The 24,141-nt window shown below is 39.8% G+C and overlaps 1 protein-coding gene across 2 annotated transcripts in view; it reads left to right on the top strand.

Annotated features, from left to right (window-relative positions):
* Nucleotides 1-24,141, top strand: part of LOC121903690 (tetratricopeptide repeat protein 28-like) — a 168,546-nt gene that overhangs the window by 2,342 nt on the left and 142,063 nt on the right. For both annotated transcript variants that reach the window (XM_042420990.1, XM_042420989.1), the window contains exon 2: nt 788-1,087. In XM_042420990.1, coding sequence (XP_042276924.1) covers nt 788-1,087 — 300 coding nt within the window. The remainder of the gene's footprint in view (nt 1-787; nt 1,088-24,141) is intronic.

The raw sequence follows: 24,141 nt of genomic DNA, 5'->3' as shown, positions 1-24,141 counted from the left end.
ATCTTTATTTTAGACTAAAAGTTTGCAATTTTGCAAAACCGTATTTTAAATCTTATGTCATGACACAATATACTTCAAAAGATAAAGTGATTTAGTCTCACATCATTGTTTCTAATATTACAAAATTTCCAGGGGACTACATATGCTGTGTGTCATTTTGCTGATCTGTAACTTTGTAATTTTTTTATTTGAGCCAAGTTAAACTTGCTTAAGATATAGACTTTCATACAGTTACATAAGAAAATTGTGTAAAAAAAAATAAGAAATTGTGTCCAAACTTTTGACTGGTACTGTATGGCTCATATCCTCCCTGTTTTTATAGCTCTTTTTCATAGCAGGCACTGACTTTGACTCATCATAACAGGAAAAACACAGGTGGAAAAAATAACATCGACAATGGCTCAGTGAAGTTCATTTGTGTCCAAGAAAGCCATACAACTAAGCCAGTATGCACAATACCTGGGACAGGCAAAACTAAATAGAATTCAGCCATTATTAATGTTATTAATTACACCTATGCTTTTCCCGCTATGACATGTCAAAATTTCTGCCATGATAAATGTCTGTTCAGCTTAATTATAGGAACACCCTGTTTCACAGTCACACATTAATATTACTTTATACTTTAGCTGCATGCTCTAACAACTGTATATTCTGGTGCCATTGGCCAGTGAGTAGCTTCACTGGAGCAGCTTAGTATGGAGTTCCTTGCTCAAGGGCATACCTGGTGGTGAACTTCAGTCAAACTGATTATAGCTCTTACACTCCTCTCTGTCCATTTCTCCAGTTTTCAATCTTCAGTATCCGGACAGCGGGCAGACCTATCCGGTGTGTTCCTGGAGATGACGGGGGCAGGTATGGGCTCAGCAAAGCCGAGTTCATGGAGAAAGTGCAGCAGAGTAATGAGGCGTGTCAGCGGGGTGACTTTCAGGCAGCTGTTCATTTATACAGTGATGCCTTGCAAGCTGACCCACAGAACTGCATCCTGTATAGTAACCGTTCAGCAGCCCTCCTCAAACTGGGACATTACCAGGCAGCTCTGGAGGATGCTGAGAAAGCTTGTGAGCTTAATCCCAAATGGCCCAAGGTAAGTGTGTCTCAACAGCTTAAACTGTTGATACATTAGAATTGTAGATCTTATTTTGCAACGGTGGAAAAACATGAGGAAGAAGGAAGAGTCTTGAGCTTTTCATGCTGTGTATAATTTAAAATAGAAATTATTGACTTTTCTCAAATGTCATTGCAAAGAATTGTAAATCTCCAACATAAATCCAATTTGGGGGCTCTGATGTCCATATCATTGCCAATTTGAACTTTGATTATTAGAACTTAGCTGTATTGATTGAAATACAGACATGCTGTATATAAAAATAGTAAAACAAAGGTCACCATTGAATATGTAGGAGGCTTTTTGTAAAAATGTTGCTGACAAAAGTGGGATTTTGGCAATATATTAAATAAATCTTAGTACTTATTATTTCGTAATTGAAGGTACTTTTTCTCACAAGCAGTAGATCATTAGTCTGCAGTTGTAATGTCTAAGTATTAGTAATCTAAGTATTCCAAATTCCTCTCACATTTTCTCTCCTCAGTGGCTTTCTTGTGGCTGCTGATCAATGCAAAGTTTTCTGAGGTCTTGTCTTTGATCTTGTCCAGGCCACGTGGACTAACCTGCGATAGATTTCACATTACTCAGCCTCAGAGATCACTGGGAGACCAATTCCTCTCAGTGATAGAAATGCATTGATTTCATGATTTAGCATGGGGAGATACTTTTTTCTTTCGAGAGAGAGATTGATGATAATGTGGTAGAGTGGTATTGATGAAAATTTGTCGCTACCAATGATGCATCAGAGGCCACCTCTTCTTTGATCTGAGGTCATGCATCTTCAGATGCTAAGGTAGGTTTCTTCTTCTGTGACAAAATGTGTCATTACAGCAAGAACTGAGATTGTCACTTTATATTATGTATAAAGCAATGTTTGTGTGCCTGCTGCATCGTCCTATGATCAAAGATATATTAAGATGGATTTTTCAAAAGTAAATTACGAATTATGATGCCATGAATGAATGATGAAGACCTGTCACAAGTGCAGTCATTGCTGCAACTAATGTTTGCTACAGTTCCTTATTTCTGTCTTGGTATGAATATAAATGGAGGTGTAGGTGGTATTTTGGATGTATTTCAGTCTGTATGCTTTTGCTCGTGTCATTTGATATTACCAGTTCTATAACAATAGTCTCCCTTCCATGTTGTCACTTCTCTGTCTGGAACATCTGTGCTTTAACATTGAGGGTTAGGGTACATCTTGTTCATTTGTGAGAGATTTCACTGAGGCCAGTGAGGCCAAACTATAATTGAAAATCACTGCCAAAATCATTTTGCTTTCACTTCTTTTTATGCTATCCAAGTACAATGAACTCTTTGTGGTCTGACTGGGGGATGGTTGGCTTAATCTAGGCAGTGTAGCTGTGCTTATTCTTGGATCCTTGACTTCCTGACGGGCAGACCCAGGTGGTGAGGTTAGGCGGACACACCTCTTCTACCCTCACCCTTAACACCGGAGCACCTCAGGGCTGCGTTTTGAGTCCCCTGCTGTACACACATGACTGTGTAACCACTCTCGACTCCAACACCATCATCAAGTTTCCTGACGACACAGCTGTGGTGTGCCTGATCACAGATAACAATGAAAAGGTCTACCTGAAGCTGACCTGACCTGCTGGTGTCAACAACCTATTCCTGAACGTCAGCATGACTAAGGAGCTGATAGTGGACTTTGGGAAGAAGCAGGGGAGGAAATACACCCCCCTTAACATCAATGAGTCCTCAGTGGAGAGAGTGGACAGCTTCAAGTACCTTAGTGTCAACATCGCCAAGGGCCTGACCTTGGCGCTGCATACTGACTCAGTGGTGAGAAAGGCAAGGCAGAGACTGTTTTACCTCAGATGCTTGAGGAAATTCTGGGTATCCCCTGAAATACTGAGGAATTTCCTGACAGGGAACATCACTGCCTGGTACAGAAACAGCACCGAACGGGACCACAAGGTCCTGGAAGGAGTGGTTCGTTCAGCATACATAAAATTCAACATACAATAGGCAGTGCTCTACCCCGCCTAAAGGATATTTACACCAGGTGCTGTACGAAGGCTAGGAGAATCATTAAGGATCCCAACCACCAGGATAACAGCCTTTTCTCCCTGCTGTGACTGGGAAGAAGGTACCGGTTACATCAGGCCAGCACTGAGAGGCTCAGGAAGAACTTGTACCTCAGGCCACTAGGTTCTTAAATGAGGTCACTGCCTAAGACCCCCCTGGCTCCCCTCCAATCATACACATATATTTACTACTATTCCTATTCTATTTTAACTCTTTTTAATACACAAATTGAAAGAACCGCGTTGATTATATTTCACTGTGATTGAATATTATATGATAATGTGACAAATACACTTGATCGATCGCTTGATTGATTGATTTAATGCCTGACAGCTTTGACTCTCGTGCTGAAGTTTGTGTTAGCGGGCTCGATGTATAGCCCGACCCTTGTGTTTTTACTTTTGTAACATGAGGCAGAGGGATTAATATGTCTGCAGTGTCACTGACAATTAAAACGGAGGGCTATGTTTTAAATTAGTTTTCTTGAACCACCACTAGGGGTCAGTCTTGTCAAATAGGAAGGCTGCTGTGGTTTCAAGAAAAGCTAAATGTTCATCATGACTGACTTTTATGTCAGATCCAGAAATGTACTTAAACATCTATCAGCACAGCCACCTTTTATGGGAACTGGCTCTCCTACGTGATTAATGTCCAGGTGAAGGTCAAGGTCACAACAAATCCATCCTCCAATTTTCTTCTCTGATATGTCAGAAAAATTACATTAAGCTTCAAATAAATTCTGATCTTGCAATCAGGATTAATCCTTTTCTATCAGTGTGCTACAGTATACAGTAGTATGCATTATACGAACAGTGTTATGTATTACAGGTCCTGTATTCAGTTAGTGCTCCTTCAAAGAATTGATTAGTAATGGTGGTCGTGACACTTATAGCGGTGGCCTCTGGGAAAGAGAGGTTTGGTGTTACACAGTCCATCTGCTATGGCTGGATGTTGGATGGGGGAACTGGGATTAAATCATAGGAGTGTGCTGGCATTTAGATCCTGTGTGAGTACATAATATCATCAATCATACCTCCCTTTGACCGCACTTCTGGATTGGCTCGTCAAACAGTGACAGGCATGGTTTTGCTGCCCCAAGCACCAGTGAGCAGCCCACCCTACTGAAGCCCACAGCCAGCCTGTGAAGGAACCCCCTGTCTAATCTGTCAGCTTTCCTTGCTGTAAGTGCCAGAAAACACATTCTGAAAGAAGAAAGAAAATGTGTGGTTTAATGACCCAAGACAGCTTTGGGCCCTTTGTACCTCACCCTCTTACTGAATATAAAAAGCTTAAATGAGAACAAAATAGGGTGTCATTTCATAGACAATGAGCACACACTTGTGTGTGTCTGTTCATATTTTGTCTCAAAATGTCTTTGTGGGAAAGCAACTGAGAGAAAATGTGTGGTGTATAATCAAGTTTCTTTGCCTATGCTTGATTAATTTTAATTGTAATTGGAATAATACTATATCAAACTCTCTGTATCAAACTTTAGCTAACACGTTTTGATGGACATATGTTTTAGCTTTTATTTCCAGAGAGTATTTTGTTATTCTGTGTTCACCCATCACACCCGCAAGTGCTTTTTAGGCGTATACAAGTGACTGAGAGGACAATACATTTTCTAGATGTATTCCCTGCCTATTCTGCTCCTCCATCTGGTCCCTCCCTCTCAACACTGCTGTTCCAGTGACATGTTAAACAAACCTCTCTGCTATCAGTCCCATTCTCCAGCTTGAGAGCTGACAGGAGAGTTCCCAGGGAACCAAAATACGACTGGCACTGCAGTGCCAGGGGAAACATCTCTATCATTTGCATATCTTCTGATTATAGGTTATGATGGTGCCTATCAAGGGTATTCTGTCTCTTCAAGTGTTTATTGCCAAAGTTGCTGCTGACACCCACTCATAATGATGGTGAAAACCCATCAAACCTCGTTTCCCAGATGAGGCAGTAACATCTTTTTTTTTCCAGTGCATGCCATCGCTTGCATTCATTTTTCTTTTTCATCAATATAAAAATGTCCGTTTCCATCCCTGCGGAGGGGCCTTTGGTTTAAATGAGACAATGAGTGTTTGCATTGGAAAAGGTCATGGTATGTGGAGTGCTGAAAGGGGACTTTAATTACAGCTGCAGCATATCCAGTAATTGTGTAAGGAATGGATGCTGATTCCCCAATGTGACATAAAGCTTCTTTCTCCTGCAGTGCTGGGTGATGACACTGGCTTTTGCTGTTACTGTCCAATGCATGGAATAGAAAGAAAAGGATCATGTGTGATTTGAAGACCTCATCTCTTGCCACTTGTAGCGGTGGTCTGCTTTTCATGTGGATGAAAACCACCGGGGTGTAATGCTCCCCTGTTGGTATGACAGTCCGTTAAACCAGCTCTCATCTGATCTCTGTGTGTGTAAAGAATAAAGAACCTGGCTTTTGATCTCATGTGGAGAGCGGTTATAGCCCTTGTACCTTTCTTCTTGCTTTCATTTGCACCATCTGAAATATTTATCTCATAATATCTCAGTGACCTGTTCTATTTTGATACCTCGCAGTGAAGCTGCAGTAAGTGGGCTAAAATATGTGGGTGTTTTGATTTATAGAACAAAGACCATGAAGTAGATGGCCTATTTGTTTTAATGTAGTATGATAGCACTGTGAGTCATACAGTAATTTGTGTGTTTTCAGTGTAGAGTTTGTCCTCTTTTACATTGTTAACTTTGAAATTGTGAAATATATGGCAGCCATCCTACTGAGTAGCTTTTTAGAGCAAAACAATCAAACTAAGATATTTTTCATTTTCTGTCTTCCATTTTTTGTCCTGTGCAGTTGTAGATTTCCCCCGACAGTAATTCATTCTTAAAAAAAGGCAACCACCAAACGGCTATTTTGAGCTTCCTCACCAGCTATTTTAACAAATTCAACTAGAAAGATAAGATATATAGTAGATTATACTACATGATAATTCTCTTACATGTACTATGTTGGGACCATGTTATGTATCAATGTATATTCATAATTTAACTTGATACATATTTATGATTAGCCTGATTTGGTTTGGAAGAACTGAATGCAACCTGCATACCTGCCCGTAGTTATGAATAGTTATAAAATATGAATGCCTCTAGTTAGTCATGAGAATACTGTCATAGACTGCAGAGACTCATTATAATATTGTGCAGAGAAAGTTGTTCACCACCTACAGGATCATTCTCAAATCAGATGCAGTGCTTCTTGCCTTTGCTGTGCTTCAAATCACAGGGTTACAGTGAAAAATGGGACACAGAAGCTTGTATGCAACTATACTTCACAAGTTGCCGCTTGACAGACCAGCCATATTTCATGATTTTAATCGTCAGATGTAATTACTCATGACTTGAAGTTTTCAGAAGATCCTAGACATTTAAATTTGAGTGGTGAGCCTGATGTAGAGCAGGTTTCATACACATGGAAGGCCAGAAAAATGTGTGAATTGCAAAACACAAATTACCTCCCTGAAATTATAGAGTAAGATTGAGCTGGATGGAGGAAAAGTGTTCAATCCTTTGACTGAATACTAGATCCTAGTAGATCAATACAGTCCTTTTATTAGATTCTCCCCATGTGGTTATTGATGCAGCTGATTAAAGCAACTTTAATTTGATTTAAATTGTCTTAAAAACACCACAGTACCAGAAGGTTGGTTCATGCCTTCAATTTTAGTTATCTGTAATCTCAATGTTCATGATCGTAGACATAGAGTTATTATGACAATACGCATCCCCTGCTGGCCCTCTTCAGAAGATGTGGGTTTTGGGTTAAAATAAGGTCTTCCCGCCAGTTTCCCCTCTCCCCCTGCTCCATGTGCTGTTTTCCACCGTAGCTTGAGTGCTCACCATGGAGAGAGTAGAGTCATGAACCACTAATAAGAGGGTTCCGTTTTGCTTCTACCCAGCCGAGGCTTGAACTAATGAACAAATCAAATGAATGGCATGTAATTATAGGCCAGAGAGAGCGGTACGGACAGAGGGTTGGCGCTAGCGGGCACAAACCTGAAATTATTTGTCTGGAAAATCTGTGAAATGAGCGGGAGCAGTTAAATTCTGTCTTTTTCCTTTAGAAGGCCTTGTGGCTAGGCAGCACTGCACATATGCACGAGCTATGATGGAGGGAAAGTGACCACACACACACACACAAAAGTCTGCTGTTTTGATTTCAACTGCACTTCCTTGGCAGCTGTGTCACTCTTTACGCAAATGAGATGTAACTAATCCGGTGCCTCAGTTGTCTGTTTGGTAAGCAGTGCTGCTCTTTTCTTAGACGGTATCCACAACAGAGTTTTGCCTCATCGTAGAGACGTCATTCTAATGAAAAACTTGTCTTTCTTTCTACCCTATTTGATTAGTATTTTGTATTGTATGTGATAGTAGTATGCAACATACATTCATCTGAGCTACTGCATTGTTATGAACCTGATATATGCAATCAGAAATCACATCCCTTTTTTCAGTGTGATACCACACTCCAAATTAAAAACATGCTGTTAGAATCAGCTCATATTTTTCTACTATGCCTTCCTTCAACAGTATGTCTGTTGAATTTTAGCTGGTAATACAGCTTAGACACAACACATAGATTATATCAGTAACATGAATTGCAACTCTATTTTCAGTCTACTAACTCAATATACTGTTGATGTGTTCAGTGTTTTTTCCTTTTTTTTCTTACAATTGGGAATGGCTGATTCCAAATCCCACTTACCCAGGTCGCTGTGATGGTGGCCAAGTGGTTTTCCTCTCTGCCACCCAGGCGCCCCACCAAATTGTAGCGTTTAGTAAAATTTAATCTGCTTTCAAGAAACACCAGACGCACGCACATAAAAAGGAGATGAAAATTGGCCCATCTTTTCTGTTTTACGCTAACCATAAGATGTGTACGGTGTATTTTCGATGCTTTGCTGAATCTTACAAAGTGCACAAAGAATAGGTTTTCAATGTTGGATGATGTAATGCGGTTTGATGTGTGTGTGTGTGGGATGACCTCCCTCTCACCCCACAGCTGTCTGTCTCTAGACTGTCCTGGGGGCATGCATGAGTCAGAGCTGGGAGCTGATGTCACACTGATAATAATCCATCAACACCCTATCAACACCTACTGGTCAGCTCACACAGATAGATCATTTCAGACTATCCTCCCCCAAAACATATTGGATCCAACATCAGTGTGTGTGTGGGCTTGTTATTGTCTTGGCTAATTTAGTCAGTGTTGAACTTTCAGAGTGTTAGTTTTGTATAAATCTTTTCCTTTTGTTATGCCATTTTGCAGATAAGCAATTCAGAAAATTAAATGCTGAGGTCTCTTTGTCCCAAAAGAAATAAGGCGTGTCAAAGCCTGGGTAAGCACCTCAAACAAGAATCTTTCAATCATGTTAAAGAATGTCTGCGACTTCAGAAACCTTTTTCCCTCTGGATACATCAATTGATTACCAGCTTAATAGCTTTTTGCTTGCTATTACATGGCAACAAATGTCAAAAGACCCAGAGAAAGCAAGCTCATTGCCATGCTCGTGGCATAACAGCCTGCCGCTGATAGTGGATCAGCTTTACAAGCCTGAGGAAATGAGGAAAACAATTGCACCTTGCTCCTAGCACATAACCTCCTGGGTTATACAGATGATCTTTTTTATGCCTCCGTGCCGGCGACAGACGTGGTCGGAGGCATTATGTTTTCGGGTTGTTCGTCCATCTGTCCGTCCGTCCTATTCAGTTATGAACGCAGTATCTCAGGAACGCCTGGAGAAAATTTCTTCATATTTGGCACAAACGTCCACTTGGACTCAAGGATGAACTGATTGGATTTTGGTGGTCAAAGGTCACGGTCACTGTAACCTCACAAAACATGTTTTTGGCCATAACTCAAGAATTCATACACTAGTTATGACAAAGTTTCACACAAATGTCTAACAGGATAAAATGATGAAGTGATGACATTTTATATCCAAAAGGTCAGCTTCACTGTGACATCATAATGTTCTGCAAAAATACTTTCCAGGCCATTATTTAACACCATAACTCAGGAACAGAAGGGGAGGTTGTGACAATATCTCACATTTGGCGTCTTTGCAGCAACATCAATATCTGAAGCATCGTCTACTGTCATGGCTACAACAGTGTGCTATCATTTTTTTTGGCCAAGCATGTGAACACATACAAGGAAAATACACTTAATACTTTTTATTAAATTCCTTCAAAGTCTTCACTACAAATATTATGAGTCTGGACAGACATGGATGTAAACTGCAACTCGACTGGCTGGCAGAGGCATACAACCGCAAGGCGGTATTTTTAGTTTTTCTTCCAGAGGTTCATCTCACTGTCAGCCTCATAGTGTGCTGGCCCCTCCCACCTGGGAGCTTGGCAAAATTCGAGCCGAGACCTGGATGTCTCCAGAATTAGCACAGCCTGACTCTCCTGCAGGGAGGAAGCGCTCCCTTTGGGGAAATGGTGTAGAGCGGAGAGCAACCTGCAAGAAGCCCATTAGTATACACTGCATAAGCACGGCAAGATGAATAGCAGAGCTGAGAGGTTTTTCCACCCTGATCTGCTTCCTGATCCTGTCATTCTCACCTCTGAACTTTAGGTGATTAGCACACACTCATTTTTCTTTTGTGCCAGAGCCAGGAGCTGTGTCAGAATATTACAATGCAGATTAGATGTATAATATCATAGATGTATTGTTATACGTATCTTTCACCTCTTTAAGGAGGTGCAAGGTTTGGTCTGTGGTCACGCCTAATGGAAAGTGTTCCTCTCCTAGTATGTGGTGTGTTTCATGCAGCACCTATTCATGATGTAACCTCCTTCCCTGAATGAGTCATATGTCCTGGTTCCTCACAGAGAAATAAATTGGTAAGGGTAAGGGTGCCACTAATTTTGTTTCCAGGCTGTTTCTGTGGCTGACCAGCATCTTTGGAAAGAAGAATAGCAGTAGTTTGAGAAAATCAGCACAGAGTACTTAAAATACATGAAAAAGGGGCCAAGGGTTGAGTCTTGGTGTGTGGCACACATTTTTCTGAGTTACTTCTCTGTTTATCTCCTTTTCTCAACATTTACTTTTTGTTGTCATCACAGTTTAACAGTTTGTGAGTCCTCATCTGAATCTGAACACCGCTACAACATAAGAAAAGTCATTCTGTTGTTCTTCATAAACCTGTTACCTGATTGTATTGTAGATGACCTAAAATATATACTGTTCAAGTGACCTGAATTAAGGCTGTAGTGAATCTCCACCCAAAATATAACTTAATATAATAATTAATATAATAATATATTAATATAACTCAAATCTTCACCCTCTGTAGGCTTGAAATATTTTACAGCTGTGGTCTGCATGTTGTACAGCAGTTAAAATCTCTATACAAACTTTTCAGATCACTTCTGCAGATAATCCAATTCTCTTCTGTCCATCCATTCTCAGCATGTTCCAAACAGTCATACTTTTACCAAAAAATGGTTAAATAGACAGATATTAAGTAGCACTGTGGTCCTCGTTAAAGCCTTGAATCTCTTAATGTAAGTAGCATATTTATGTCCTTAAAAATACATTTACAAAACTTTTTTGTCCACATGTAAACTGCTTGAACTCTTCCTTTTTTATTGGTGCATCACTACCTTTTACATGGCATTAAACCTACCGATTGTTGACATGCATTGCCAGTTACAGTCACCAGAGACATATACTATGTTACCCCTATGCTAATGATGCTCATGTTGTGTGCATGGTGGTGAAGTATGATATACAATATGGGGAAAAATTCCACAAGGTACTGTATCTTTAAGTGCAATAAGGGTGATAAGAACATCTTTTCTCATTATTACAAATCAGAACATTACTTTGCAAATCACAGTATATGCACCAGTGTAAAATGTCAGTGCACATTAATAGGATGCATTTATTCAATAATATGTCACTTAAAATCTGTCGTTGTTTCATTCAGAAGCAATCAATTGATGTATCAGCAAAAAAACAAAGTCCTAATTGTCAATGTTGCTCATGTGGAACCAGAACATGAAATGTAATCAAGCTTTGGTTTAAGTATGACCTAATTTTGTCTGTTAAGTGAGTGCAGCATAGTCACAATTTTTCTGTAATTACTGACTTAACAGGCATGTCGTATATGATTAATGATAGATGATTCCTAATAAATAATGGATGTTTGGAAGGAAGTCTGGAACAAAGAATGCAATATGCACAATATTATGTTAGCTTGCTTCTGTGATACTCAGATTTTGTCCTGAGATGGTAAGTAGGACCATTTAATATTCAAATCCTACCTAGTGAAAGATGAATCTTCTTTTTCTGACTAAATGTCTTGGTGTGTAATGGCCTCCAGCCTAATTCATTCTTCTAAAGTGCTCCTTCTAGATCTCGGGGCTCGTTTTTAGGCAGCTAAATTACTCACTTGTGTCAGGTTATTACAATTAGCTGTTTGAGTGCCTATACTGTCGTGTCTTACCTAGATACTTCCCTCTAATTCTTTCTCTCCATAATGGGTTTTACAGGGAAATGCACCCGCAACAACAACAGCAGCAGCAGCAAAATGGAAATGCCTGGGGAGATATATTAGCTGAAAAACCGTGGAATGCAGGTGGTGTATTTATGTGTGCAAAGCTGACAAATGCCTTCTGTGGTTATGGATACAATCTCTGTATTTGACCAGAGGCTGAGCCGTTCCAGTCAGGCGTTAAAAATCACATACACATGTTCTCAAACAGAACTCGAGTATGTTGCTGTTTTAATGAGCTGAACAATCAAATAGACACTCTGCACCCTGAAAAATGTAAACCTCCGTTCAGTGGAACACTGAGACATCTTTAGCCCTGATAATAGCTACCTCACCTTGTTGCTGTGATTCAACAAGAAACCTGTAGAGACCTTTGTTGCATCAGTTTGTGTTGAAGTTGACTTTGCAGACAGTGGTGCTTTGCGCTCCTTTTTGTGGACATTTTATCCATGTTCATCTCAAAGCTGCTTAATAGGCGTAATATATGCAAAAATCTGGCCACCCTTTGACAAATAACATATTTTGGTGATTTTTTAATTGAAAAATGTAAACACAGTCTCTATAGAAAAAGATAGAGATAGATAGACATGGAAAAAACACAATATTTTCAGCAAACAATAATGCGCAGTTACTTTTTATGTCATAAATTGAACGAAGATAAAAATAAATAAATAAATAAAAACATCATTGTGGCATTTGCAAAAGTTTGGGCACCCTACATAGTCAGTACTTAGTAAAACCCCCTCTGGCAGATATCACAGCTTGCGAACGCCAGCTAAACGTCTTTCATTTCTTGTATTTGGGATTTTCTCCCATTCTTCCTTGGAAAAGGCTTCTAGTTCTGCAATATTCTTGGTTAGTCTTGCATGCACAGCTCTTTTATGATCTACCCACAGATTTTCAATTATATTTAAGTCAGGGGACTGTGAAGGCCATTCCAAAACCTTCAGCTTGCGTCTCTTGAGGTAGTCCATGGTGGATTTCGAGGTATGTTTAGGATCATTATCCTGTTGTAGAAACCATCCTCTTTTCAGTTTCAGCTTTTTTTACAGACGGTGTGATGTTTGCTTCCAGAATTTACTGGTATTTAGTGGCATTCATTCTTCCCTCCACCCGTGCAATGTTTCCTGTGCCTCTGGCTGCAACACAACCCCAAAGAATGATAGATCCACCATGAAATGCGGCTCCTTTTCTACTCCAAACATACCTCTGCTGATTGTGGCCAAAGAGTTCTATTTTAACTTCATCAGTCCACAGCACTTGTTTCAAAAACGCATTGGGCTTCTGTAGATGTTCCGTTGCATACTTCTGATGTTGGATTTTATGATGAGGACGCAGATAAGGTTTTCTTCTTTTGACTCTTCCATGAAGGTCTTGTTTGTTACATCGCTGCACAGTGGAACAGTGCACCACCACTCCTGAGTCTGCTAAATCTTCCTGCAGGTTTTTTGTAGTCAAATGGGGGTTTTGATTTGCCTTTCTGACCAGTATACCAGCAGTTCTCTCTGAGTGTTTTCTTGGTCTTCCAGATCTTATCTTGACCTCCACAGTTGCCCTAAACTGCCATCTCTTAGTATATTTCACACTGTGGAAACTGCAAGCTGACAATGCTTTGCTATCTTCTTGTAGCCTTCCCCTGCATTGCAGGCATCATTAACTTTCATTTTCAGAGTCTTACATAGCTGCTTAGAGGAACCCATTGTTGCTGAGTGTTCGCACAAGGTTTGAAGAGTCAGAATATTTGTAAAGCTTTGAAACCAGCATCAGCTGACATTTCCTTATGACAATTGTTGACATGCCTCAGGCGTAGCAGGCTGATTAAGGTCTGAGACCTTGTAAAAATAATCTGAGACTAAAGAACTCGTATGCATTAATGTTTGCAGAAAATGTTGTGTTTTTCCATATCCTAGACAGGCTGTGTTTACATATTTTCAATTTAAAAAATCACCAAAATCTGTTATTTGTCAATGGGTGGCCATACTTTTGCATACAATTGTATAGGGGACTGTTGTGGCTGGGTCATTAACATCTTTTCACCTAAATGTTCATCAAACCTTTCCTGGATGATTCTTGCACCTTGACAAGGGCATTACTTCTCTGAACAGGTGTGTTTGATGAACCCATCGACCTGTGTAGTTTCTCTATACACTCTATTTCACTCATTCTACCATCATGGTGATATAGTTGGAAGAAGCATTAATAAGACTGGGCAACCTTACTGAGGGTTCTTGGCCCACAGGAAATGCCCTCTGCAGTTTACCACAAAGAGGTATCCCGCCTGGTCATCTGGTGGTATACCCTGTACAGGAGTGCAATGGATATCATTTTGGGAATATTCCACCATTGTGGTCGAGTTTACTCTCTATTACTTGTGGCCCGAATCATCTGACGTCTCCAACATTCACCAGCCTCCTCCCACATAGCAAACGTTTTGAAGCGTCTTGTATTCTGGTCTTTTCATTATACAAATTCAAGATTGCTGCCTTTTGAAAATTCTCACATTTTACAATTTTGGCAGGTCTCAAACCAGCTTTTCTCGAACCCATAATCAAGCCTTTTTCAAAGTCTAAGCCCATTTTTGTTAACCCATTGACATGCAAAGCAAGGGTGGAATTGGAGTTTCTGCTGTATGCACCTGTTTATGTAGCGATACATATGCAAATGTGAAGTATAGTATGTCTAGAGTGGGGCCAGGGGTAACTTGACTGTCTTCATTTGCATAAGACCAAGTCATTTCCCAACAATAGGAGAAAAACTGTGCATTAACCCCTTAATATACACTTTGCCCCTTTTTGCCCCATGAGTAGCTTTACAGTCTCTTCTTATTCCAAACTTTCTAACAGTGTCATATTTATCATAGACACTGACATGTTTTTGTGGTTGCATCATTCCATCAAATGGAAATATTTTAGATGTTTTGTGTACCACTGTACCCAAATGTCCCTGAAATGTAGCCCAACTAATTTGGTATCTTTGGAAACTGTTGGTTTTCAACATTATTGTTTGCCTGCACAGCATGAATTTCTGTTGACTCATTCACCAATACTTCAGTAACATTTTTGACCAATAGACGTAATGTACTCCCTTTAACCATAATTCATTGTTATGGGAACAAATGTACCTGGGCTCCATCTTTGCCTCTTTCATATGCCTCAACTACCCCTTTGCACCATGACTTTCACAAAATATGTAGTACTCACTGACAATATCACAAAGACTTGGCTTAAAGAGTTGTTTTACCCAAATTACAAAAAAACCCAAATTTAATTGATCCTTTACTCCTAATATCTTCAGCAAATCCAGATACTAGGTTGGCAAGGTGTTCGTTTTCTATGCAAATGACATGAAGAAAGCGGCACAAATAATGCAAATGAGCTCACATTTATCTACAGTATTGGATTGTTAAACTAATACTGAGATACAACAGTTCCTTAACCATAATGACTCTGTCCAAGCCTCAAGCTAACGATTGGACAGTCGCCCTGGGCAACCAGACTTTTACTGCTGCCAGCCACTTCGTTTGGTCTGATTGCTGCTGTCGTTAAAAATCCTCTTTATTCTTGTTGTTCAGTGTAGAATATGCCAACAACCTCTAATCATCAATAATCAGCTGTTTTCATGGACAAAATTTTGCATTGTCACAGCACGAAAAGCTGGGGTGTAAATAATAAAATTAATTTAGCTGCATCAGTTTTTCACGCTGCCTCACTGTGGCACTGTAATGATTTGCTGGGATACTTGAATGGAATGGAGCCGTCGTTAATGGCATTAGTAAAACTTGTGCTTTTCCTCCAATGACAAGTCAAAATCTTGAAAAAAAAAGGCCTATCCATATGGTGAGCTAGAAAATGGGAGGCAGACAGTGCCACATCAGGTGAACAGTATATGTAGCAAAATTGAATGCAGAAAAAATACAGCTGAAAGTCAAACATTTTAACGTTCACTATGTTCCCCAAATACAAAGAACCCTGCTCATCCTCCTCGTTTACAGATCAAAAACAGCTCTACAGGAGATAATTATACTTCCCATTATTGTTAACTCTAATAATAATTACCTTGCAAATGAATAATCTTAAATTAGTATGCTAAAGTTTGTCTATCAGTTTATATTACTTTGTTGAATTAGGGAGGCTGAGTCACTTGAAATTGGTTTTATTTATACCTGTGAAAAAATGTATAATTTTGACTTAGCAATGTAGTCAATAGTGATTCTGTTAATGTTAATTCTCCTGTCTACTTCAATACATGTAGATACCATAAGTTATTCATGGCTGAAAGAAATGAAAGGTTAAGCATTACTAGCAGGGGAATAAACATTGAATTGTCTGCACACATCTAATTGTTACAATTCCCCATACGGCCATTGGAGCAGGTGGTGAGTCAACATTCAACAGCGCAATGACAATCAGCAAATGTCATGTTACACTGATGCTATTTTACTCACAAAACCAGGTTATGTCATTACTGCAATAATTGAAACAATTGATCCAGAGGAGGAGGAGGAGGATAATGATGCTGATGTGAACATCAGTTATGTCCACCCCTATCCAGACAGGTGGCATCCTGCAGGCGCAGCAGAGCTGTCCATATGTATGCATGGTGTGTTCCAAACACATTTCTCAATCTGTAAATGCTGCTACCATTTAAATCCTCAGACGTTAGAGTTCCTGCCTTCATCTCTTCCACTCTCATTCAGTTGCGTGATGAAGCCTGTATTCTGTTTGGGTTATGAGAAGTAAAGCATGCTAGGTGTTAGCTGCACTGAGACTGTCATTCAAATCACAATTATTCTTACTAAGTTGTCTGTAACAACAAATGTGAGTTGTGTTGTTGTTTTATGATTTATAATAGTTTCAGACTTTCAAAGCTTGTTAGTTCTCTACAACTTTATTTATAGGACTGCTGAAATAAATGTGTCAAATTAAGCTCGGAGAATTGTTCCATCCATAATTGCGGTCTGGTGAGACCCAGAGTTTCTGTTTATTATTGATTAATGCTACCTAATTAGCGCTTGGCACCTAACTATGTTGGTTAAATGATGTAAGTTTGTGAAAGACAATCTGAAAGCTGTAAAAAGAATATTATTAAAGAAACATGATTTGCTTGTTCAAGACTTTGTAGCTGAACAAGACCTCCACAGTTGTAATTGGAGCAGACATCACTTGTGCTTGTAGTTGCTTACATTATAGACACAGATGCCTTGACCAATCACATTTGGGATACGGTGGTGTGTAGAAGCCTAGTCAAGGTTTTAACAGGGACTATGCACTGGCTGTGCCCTTGTAAAACAGCTCACAGACAATAGTTAGAGGCACTAAAATCTTTACCCAGCAAAACAAACCACCTACCAGGTTATTAGGAGGATACCAGTGCAAAGCAGGTATTTTTAGAGCAGAGGTGAAGCAGTCCAATCAATCACTTGAACTGTGCCTGTGCAGCAGTGCGAATTTTCCCCACTGCTCATCCTATCAAATCTTTCCAGAAAACATTGTTCTGCAACATTATTCCTCACTTGTTATTTGACACAAAAACCTCAGGTGACATGAAAACAAGAAACATTTTTACACATGTGATGTTTTCTTCTGTATTTGCATTTTCTGCTGTGTAACGCTCTTCTCAATGTGTTGAATGTGTTTATTCTGGTTTGGTAAGATGTATTGCAGAGGCTCTTTGGGGTTGAGTAAGCCACATGAAATTCTCTCCTCTGTTGTGTCAAAGAACACGTGTGAAATGAACCACATGAAAAATGAGGCCACAACCTTCATAGTGCCCAGAGCCCTGGGAAACTCATATCTAACAATGAGCTGAAAACAGGATACTGGTTGGGAAGTTTGTCAACAAAGCTCGGAAATGACCTCTCTCATTTGTCAGGGTCACAGCCGTAGCCACGATAATCAAAACACTGTTTTTGCTTCTTACTTGTTTGGCCCAAATTGACGTAAACATTGACTATCATGGCTCGTGTATCAGCACATGACATCACACAGGAATATTTTTAGTGATGATTTTCATATCATGAATTGAGCCCGCAACTCATGACACATAGTTACAGTGTCTTCAGTGAACATAACGTATAGTGCTGTAAGACGTTTTATCTGCATATTCATAGAAGATATTGTGAAGACTCATCTTGCTGTACACTGATCCATTTTTGAAGCTGACATGTTTTAATTACAAAGTTTATATCCAGTGAGCACGCTGGAATGTAGAACTATTTATCCCATATTATCATAGTTTATGTCTCAGGCTTTCCAAAATTTGTTTACAGATACACAAACACTGAGTATCATAATGAAATATAAATGTATTGAGGATCAGAATGTTTCTAATTACTTCCACAGTTTTCATTGACTCATAAATAGAATAAATTACGAATTTACCCTAGGCATTGGCATGGTTATTTATGATACAGTCTCCTTTCGATTTCATCTATGTACTTCATGTAATTGCATATTTGCATCCGCAGCACCACCGCAGCTCTCTCTTCCCCAAGCAACACTTATGGCACAACACATTCATTCATGCCACATGGGATTTTACCGTTATGAAGTCTGTGGTTATACAACATTACATTACTGGGGTGTGTTTTTGGAGACACTCAGTTTCATTTCAGGCAAAATAGGGCAACAAATGTATTGTATGTGTACTTTATCGTTCTCTATGCTGCTATTGTGCATTTTATGTGATTTTATTTTTCTGCATTTATGTTTGTGCTAGTGCACACCTTGCTGTTAGCTGTCTGGCTTCTGAAATAAGAAACATTTTAATTCCTTTGTAAGTCCTTGGCATAGTTGATATTATACCAAAGCATAATTAGAGAAGATACTTATGAGGCTGTGCAGAACACTCAGGGGAATTAAAATCTCTTTTGTCTGACACATTCGATTAATAAATAAGCATGTTTGGCAAATTGGGCACGGTGGTGGACGAGCTGGTAGGTCTGCAGAGGTCAATGCAACCTCACTGCTGGATTGTATTGTATTTTTACATCCTTAGTGAAATGTCGAAGGTTTCCAGTTGCGTGGTCTAAATTCTGCAGAAAGCCTTAGAGCAATGCAAAGCTTAATCACTTCTGATAATTCACTAGAGGTTATGTACAAAGAGTCTCTCCTTTCATTTCACTGCTGTGTACTCCACAAAGAACTCCGGAGCTGACGGAAAGTGTTCATATCGGAGAAGAAACTGCCTTAACTCTTCTCTGATCCACACACTAATGAACTGTCTCCTTCACTTGTTGATGAGACCCTACCTGACGTGTAATTACAAGTAGAAGTATGTTCAGATTTTCTTTGTTTTGTTTCAGTGTCTCACATTCTTTTGCCACATTTAGTTAGATACTGTTTTATGACAGAGTGACTCAGACTTGTTTATTAGGCTAAAGCTGTTTTGTGATATTCTGATAGAAAACTGATGTGGATATAATTGAATCCAACGGCTTTGCTGAAGCTAAAAATGGCTAGTTTGCTGCCAATACTGGCAATAACAGGGATAACGCTCTGGTCGCATTGCTTTGACTCTGATCTTTGTCGATCTATTCCCTCGATGAATCGTAAGTCATTGTTTGATTGCTCTGCCGTTTCTTCATCTTTATATCTGCTGCTCTTGTATTATGGTCAATACCCTGAACCTTTTGGTTTCATTTCACAGAGATGGTTCCATTATGACAAGCGAAATGTAATCCACATGTGTGTGTGTACGTGTGCATGTGTGTCTGTATCTGTGTGGGAATGTTGAGCAAAACCTATGCAGACATTGAGGACACAAACTGAGCTTCAAGTGGAATACAATAAACGCGCAACTGTATTTATGTTTCTTTGGATAGAAACACAGTTTTCATCTGTCTCCTCCCCTGTTTGACAGAGTTTTCTACTGAGTGATAATGCTGTCCTGATTTTTAGCTGTGCTAGCAGCATGGCTCTGGGGATATTGGCAAGTCAGTCTTGCTTGTTTGTTGGTCTTTGGTCCAGACTGAAATATATCAACAACTATTGGATGGATTGCCATGATCCCCAGAGGATAAATCTCAATGAATGTCAATCAATTTGGTGATCCCCTGACCTTTCCTCTGGTGCCACCATGCGGTTGACATTTGTGGTTTTAAGTGAAAATATCTCAACAACTATTGGATGGATTGCCATGAAAAAATTGATACATACTGTGCATTCATGTCCCATTTATGGATGAATGTCTTGATCCCATAACTTTCTCTCAAGCACCATCATCAAGTCAAAATTTCAATTTGTCCAATACTTAATGACCAAATACCTGCAAAACGAATGGCTTTCCCATTAGTCTCAGGTGCATTTTATGCTAATTAGCATGCTAACACTCACCAAACGAAGATGGTGATCATGACAAACCTGCTAAACATCAGCATGTGAGCATTTTCATTGTGGGCATGTTGTCACGCAAGCGTTGGCATTTAGCTCAAAGCAGGAAAAAGGCAATCACAATATGAAAATATTCTGTGTTTGAGATTTTATCACACCCAGGGTTGTCACACCATCTGTGGTCACTGATTGGGTGATTAGCTGGTTACCTCACCATATCAGTTGGTTTTGATTGGCTATGATGTGGCTTGAGACTGTGTGATATGGCTGTGTCAACCTCTGCTCTGATCCTTCAACAGGAGGAAGGCAGGGCGCGTTTCATTCTCTTATATAAGGTCGGTTTTATTGGATGTGGCAGACTAATAAAGAGTCTCACTTTGGAGTTGAGGTGAGGGGTCAAAACTGGTGATAAGGGTGTAGATGAGGAGGGATAGGGTTTTTTTTTCCACATATCTGTGTGTGTGAGTGTGAATGTGCGTCTTTTGGGCCTTGGCTCATATTCCACAAATCCTCAGGGGACAGAGGGGAGAACTGGACCGAGATTACAGCGTCTCAACGCCGTGTTCCTGTCACTCACAGAGAAACACTTCCTGTGCTCCCCCACTTTTGAAAGAGTCTGAGAAGTATATGAGACGCACAGAAGGGTCAGGGGTGATGATGAAGAGATACTGGACTGTTATCACAGAAAAATATAATTTTTCAGGTGACACCTTATAAGAAAGATGAGACTAACCTATTTCTTGTTCTGATGTTTTATGCAGATAATGTACACGGTCTCATTAGTCTATAACATCACAGCACCCTGAAAAACATTGTTTACCAGACAGCTTTCTGAGTAAGTGTTTGTTGACTCCCACATTGTGGGTTGAGCACTTATTTAAGAGCCACTCACTGCTTCATTTTTATGTTAATGTTGACAGTGTGCTCATGCAATGTGCACATAAGATGTGTTTATGTTAGGATATGAAGTTGTCATATTGCTTTCACTAAATCCATTCAGTCGAGTGGCATAGAAAACTATGATTCCAGGTTAACAGGTGGAGGCACAGTTGACCGCTGGGATAATTTTCCTTATAATAAGAAGGTAAATTAATCTTGGTTTAGCAGTAATATGCGGTAAACCACATTTTCTATGTGCTGTTATGAACCCTCTGTGCCTGTGTGCACATCCATATGCAACATAGTGTACATGTTTCATTATTTGGTGGAGCTGGGGCAATCGCTGCTTTTTAGCTTCATGGCGATGTGACACACATTTTAACTCCATAGATTGCTCAGTCCTTAGTGGAGGTGGTGATACATGTTCCATATCTGTTTCCTGTGGTGTGTATGCTGTTGTTGTGGGGGCTACAGGCATATAGGGGGTTCCACTAATTAGGACCTTTCTGCAGATTTTGTGGCATTTTTATTCTGGCAGTTCCCTTGGCGGCCTTTTTTTTTTTTTTAAAAAAAAAGCCCCTTTACATAGTCATGCATTATTCACAACACAGGTGTCAATCTCACCCTTGGCGACATTAGCTCACAACACGGCAAGCTCCACTACAGAACTAGCCCCCACTCACAGCAGTGCAATGCATGTAATAGTACACATGAGGGTAGCTGAAGTTGCCAACAGATGCTTGTTGATCAAATTGCGGTTTTTTGACACCATTTTACCTAATGTTTGTCCTGTCAGAATTCAGTTATTTTCATTGATTGATCAATCCATGCCACTACAGGTCCTCACCCGTTTGAATAGGCCGTGTATAGTGTTATATGCCGCTGTTATATGCCGCTGTGTCTATTTTATGTTTATTTTATTCCCGTGTAAGAAAGACATGTTACTGAGACAGTTCACCTGGCCTGTCTGCGTTCAGCACCACCGGTGATAGACAGCGACAGTCTGTGTGTTCCCCTGTCTATCAATGGTGGTGCAGAACCGTTCGTCAATCAATCTATGTAGAGCACCGTGTGCTGTCCTCGGTGCAGAAACATTTGAACCCGACTGGTAACCTGTTTTTTTTTTTTATTCTTCAGAACAAGTTTGTCCAACAAAGTGGCTTCACTGTATGTTTTCTTAGACATAGGTTTGCTTGGCTCAATAAGTGACAACTTGTGTTTTTGAATAGGATATATCAGCTATTTTACAGTTGTGAATTTTAAAATGACTTTTTCAGAAGGGCCCATTGAGAATGCTCCGCCCCCCCTGTGCTGAGAGTCTAGCTCCGCCCCTGCTCCCCACTTAATGATGTGGTAATTACTGCCACAACTGGCTGCCAAATTACCTTTAATTTTCTATATAATTGCTTTTTTTAAAATAACTGATTAAATAGATAATAAAAGTAAAGTGCCATACTTATTAGTATTTTCCTTTCTTCATGTTTTTTCACATTATGTTATGTCTCCCACACCAGCCAGTCAATTCAGTGAGATGGAGGTATTGCAGGGCATGTTCTTCCCTAATAAACAGCTCTCTGTATTTGTCTAATTTCTCCTTATTAATGTGGTCGCGTCTGGAGCACAGCCGCTAGGTTGAAGTATTAGAAGGCCCTAATTTGCCCTGCAGAGGCATTGTTGTACGAGGATAGGGGAAGAGACAAGGGCGTCATCATTAATATTTCATAATTTAATCATACCTCTTGCTCTAGTTTGCCTGTAAGGGAAAATGTGTGTGTTCTTGTTTACATGTGTTCAAGGCTACAAGAGAGGTCGAGATAGTAAAAGTCAGTTAGACAGGACAAAAGATAAATTGAAGTGTTTGTGCAGTTTCAGATCTTGCTTGTTTGTCAAATTTTGCAGAAGGGTGAAGTCACCTTCCTCTGCCCTGAGTGACACTGAATCAGTTCTGGTGGACAATCCATCACCTCGCTGTGGCGGCCTGGTCAATGAGGGTCACTTCTGAGCAGTTACCTGTTAACACAGCTAATGGAGGTCCGTATTTGCATAAGCCTGAGTACTCAGGACTGGAGCTGGATAGCAGACAAGCTGGGCGGGGCCTTTCTCATTGTACAAATGAGACCATTCATCACAGCTTTGTTTGCCTGTATGCTCCTTCTCATGAACAATTAATGCGCTGCAGACATTTTAGTGCTTCTCTGTTCTACCTTTATCTTACCTTCCCTCGCTTTGTCTGACTTTCGAGGACTGTCACTGCAGCACTAACCCCTCCTGCTGATTGTAATGTTAGGTCCATTTATTAATTTTGTCTTTCCTTGCTGAGGCTGGTCTTGCTTTTCCTTGACAGCCAAAGGGCTTTAGCACATAAAGCCTTTAGATTTTCCGTCTGTGGCTTACCTGTTTCAATGTTAGCTGGCTGCTGTGTCGTGCCAGTGATGCGCTCCAGGCATTATCTGATACCTCAGATAACTGTGTTTTATGTTGCAAAGTTTCAAGCACAAGATTAAGGTCTCCACTCTACTCAGCAAGATTTATCATAAAGATAATATACACCACAGATATCTCCAACATTTTGATTCTCCCTGTGGTTTTTTAGGTGTTGTTGTTAGCCATTGAACATTGTTATAGTCTTTTTTTTTTGTGGAATGTTGTGTTACTTAATTGGTCCACATTTTTTATTGGTGATCAATATATATTGTTGGATATTTACCTAAGCAATTTGGTTTAAGTGCCTGATTGCCTGAGAGGTTATAGAGACAGAGGCCCACCTGGGAATAGATGCCAATATAACCCGGACAAGAGTTGTCAGCATAAATCAGCTGTCGCTCACCATTAACAAACACATCCATAGAACGTTTCAATTTTTTTGTTTAAGCAGACTACTTAATGTTGGGTATTGGTTTTCACACTGGGGAATGATTTGTCTCAGCTTCTTCAAATATTAAAGCGTAGACTTGAGTTATTTCTGTGTACATGCCAGCCATGTTTTGTTCTCTGCTTTGGCTAACAGAATCATAAAGAGAGAAGTATAAATAATAAATGATAACAGTGATAGACGATGGTTTTGGTGTGGAATCTTCATCTCTCACTGTTTTTATGCATGGTGTAACCTGGCTTTTGGATGTATTTCAATAAAAGTCATGATCATGTTAAGCTGTTAAAGATTTGAATACTTATGATTAAGCATCCAAATAGATCACCACATAGGATATTATGCTGCTTTACTCACATATAAAAC

The sequence above is a fragment of the Thunnus maccoyii genome, chromosome 9, assembly GCF_910596095.1.
Source record: "Thunnus maccoyii chromosome 9, fThuMac1.1, whole genome shotgun sequence".
Taxonomy (NCBI): domain Eukaryota; kingdom Metazoa; phylum Chordata; class Actinopteri; order Scombriformes; family Scombridae; genus Thunnus; species Thunnus maccoyii.
Note: the sequence above shows the minus strand (reverse complement) of the source record. Positions and strands in the feature narration are given on the sequence as shown.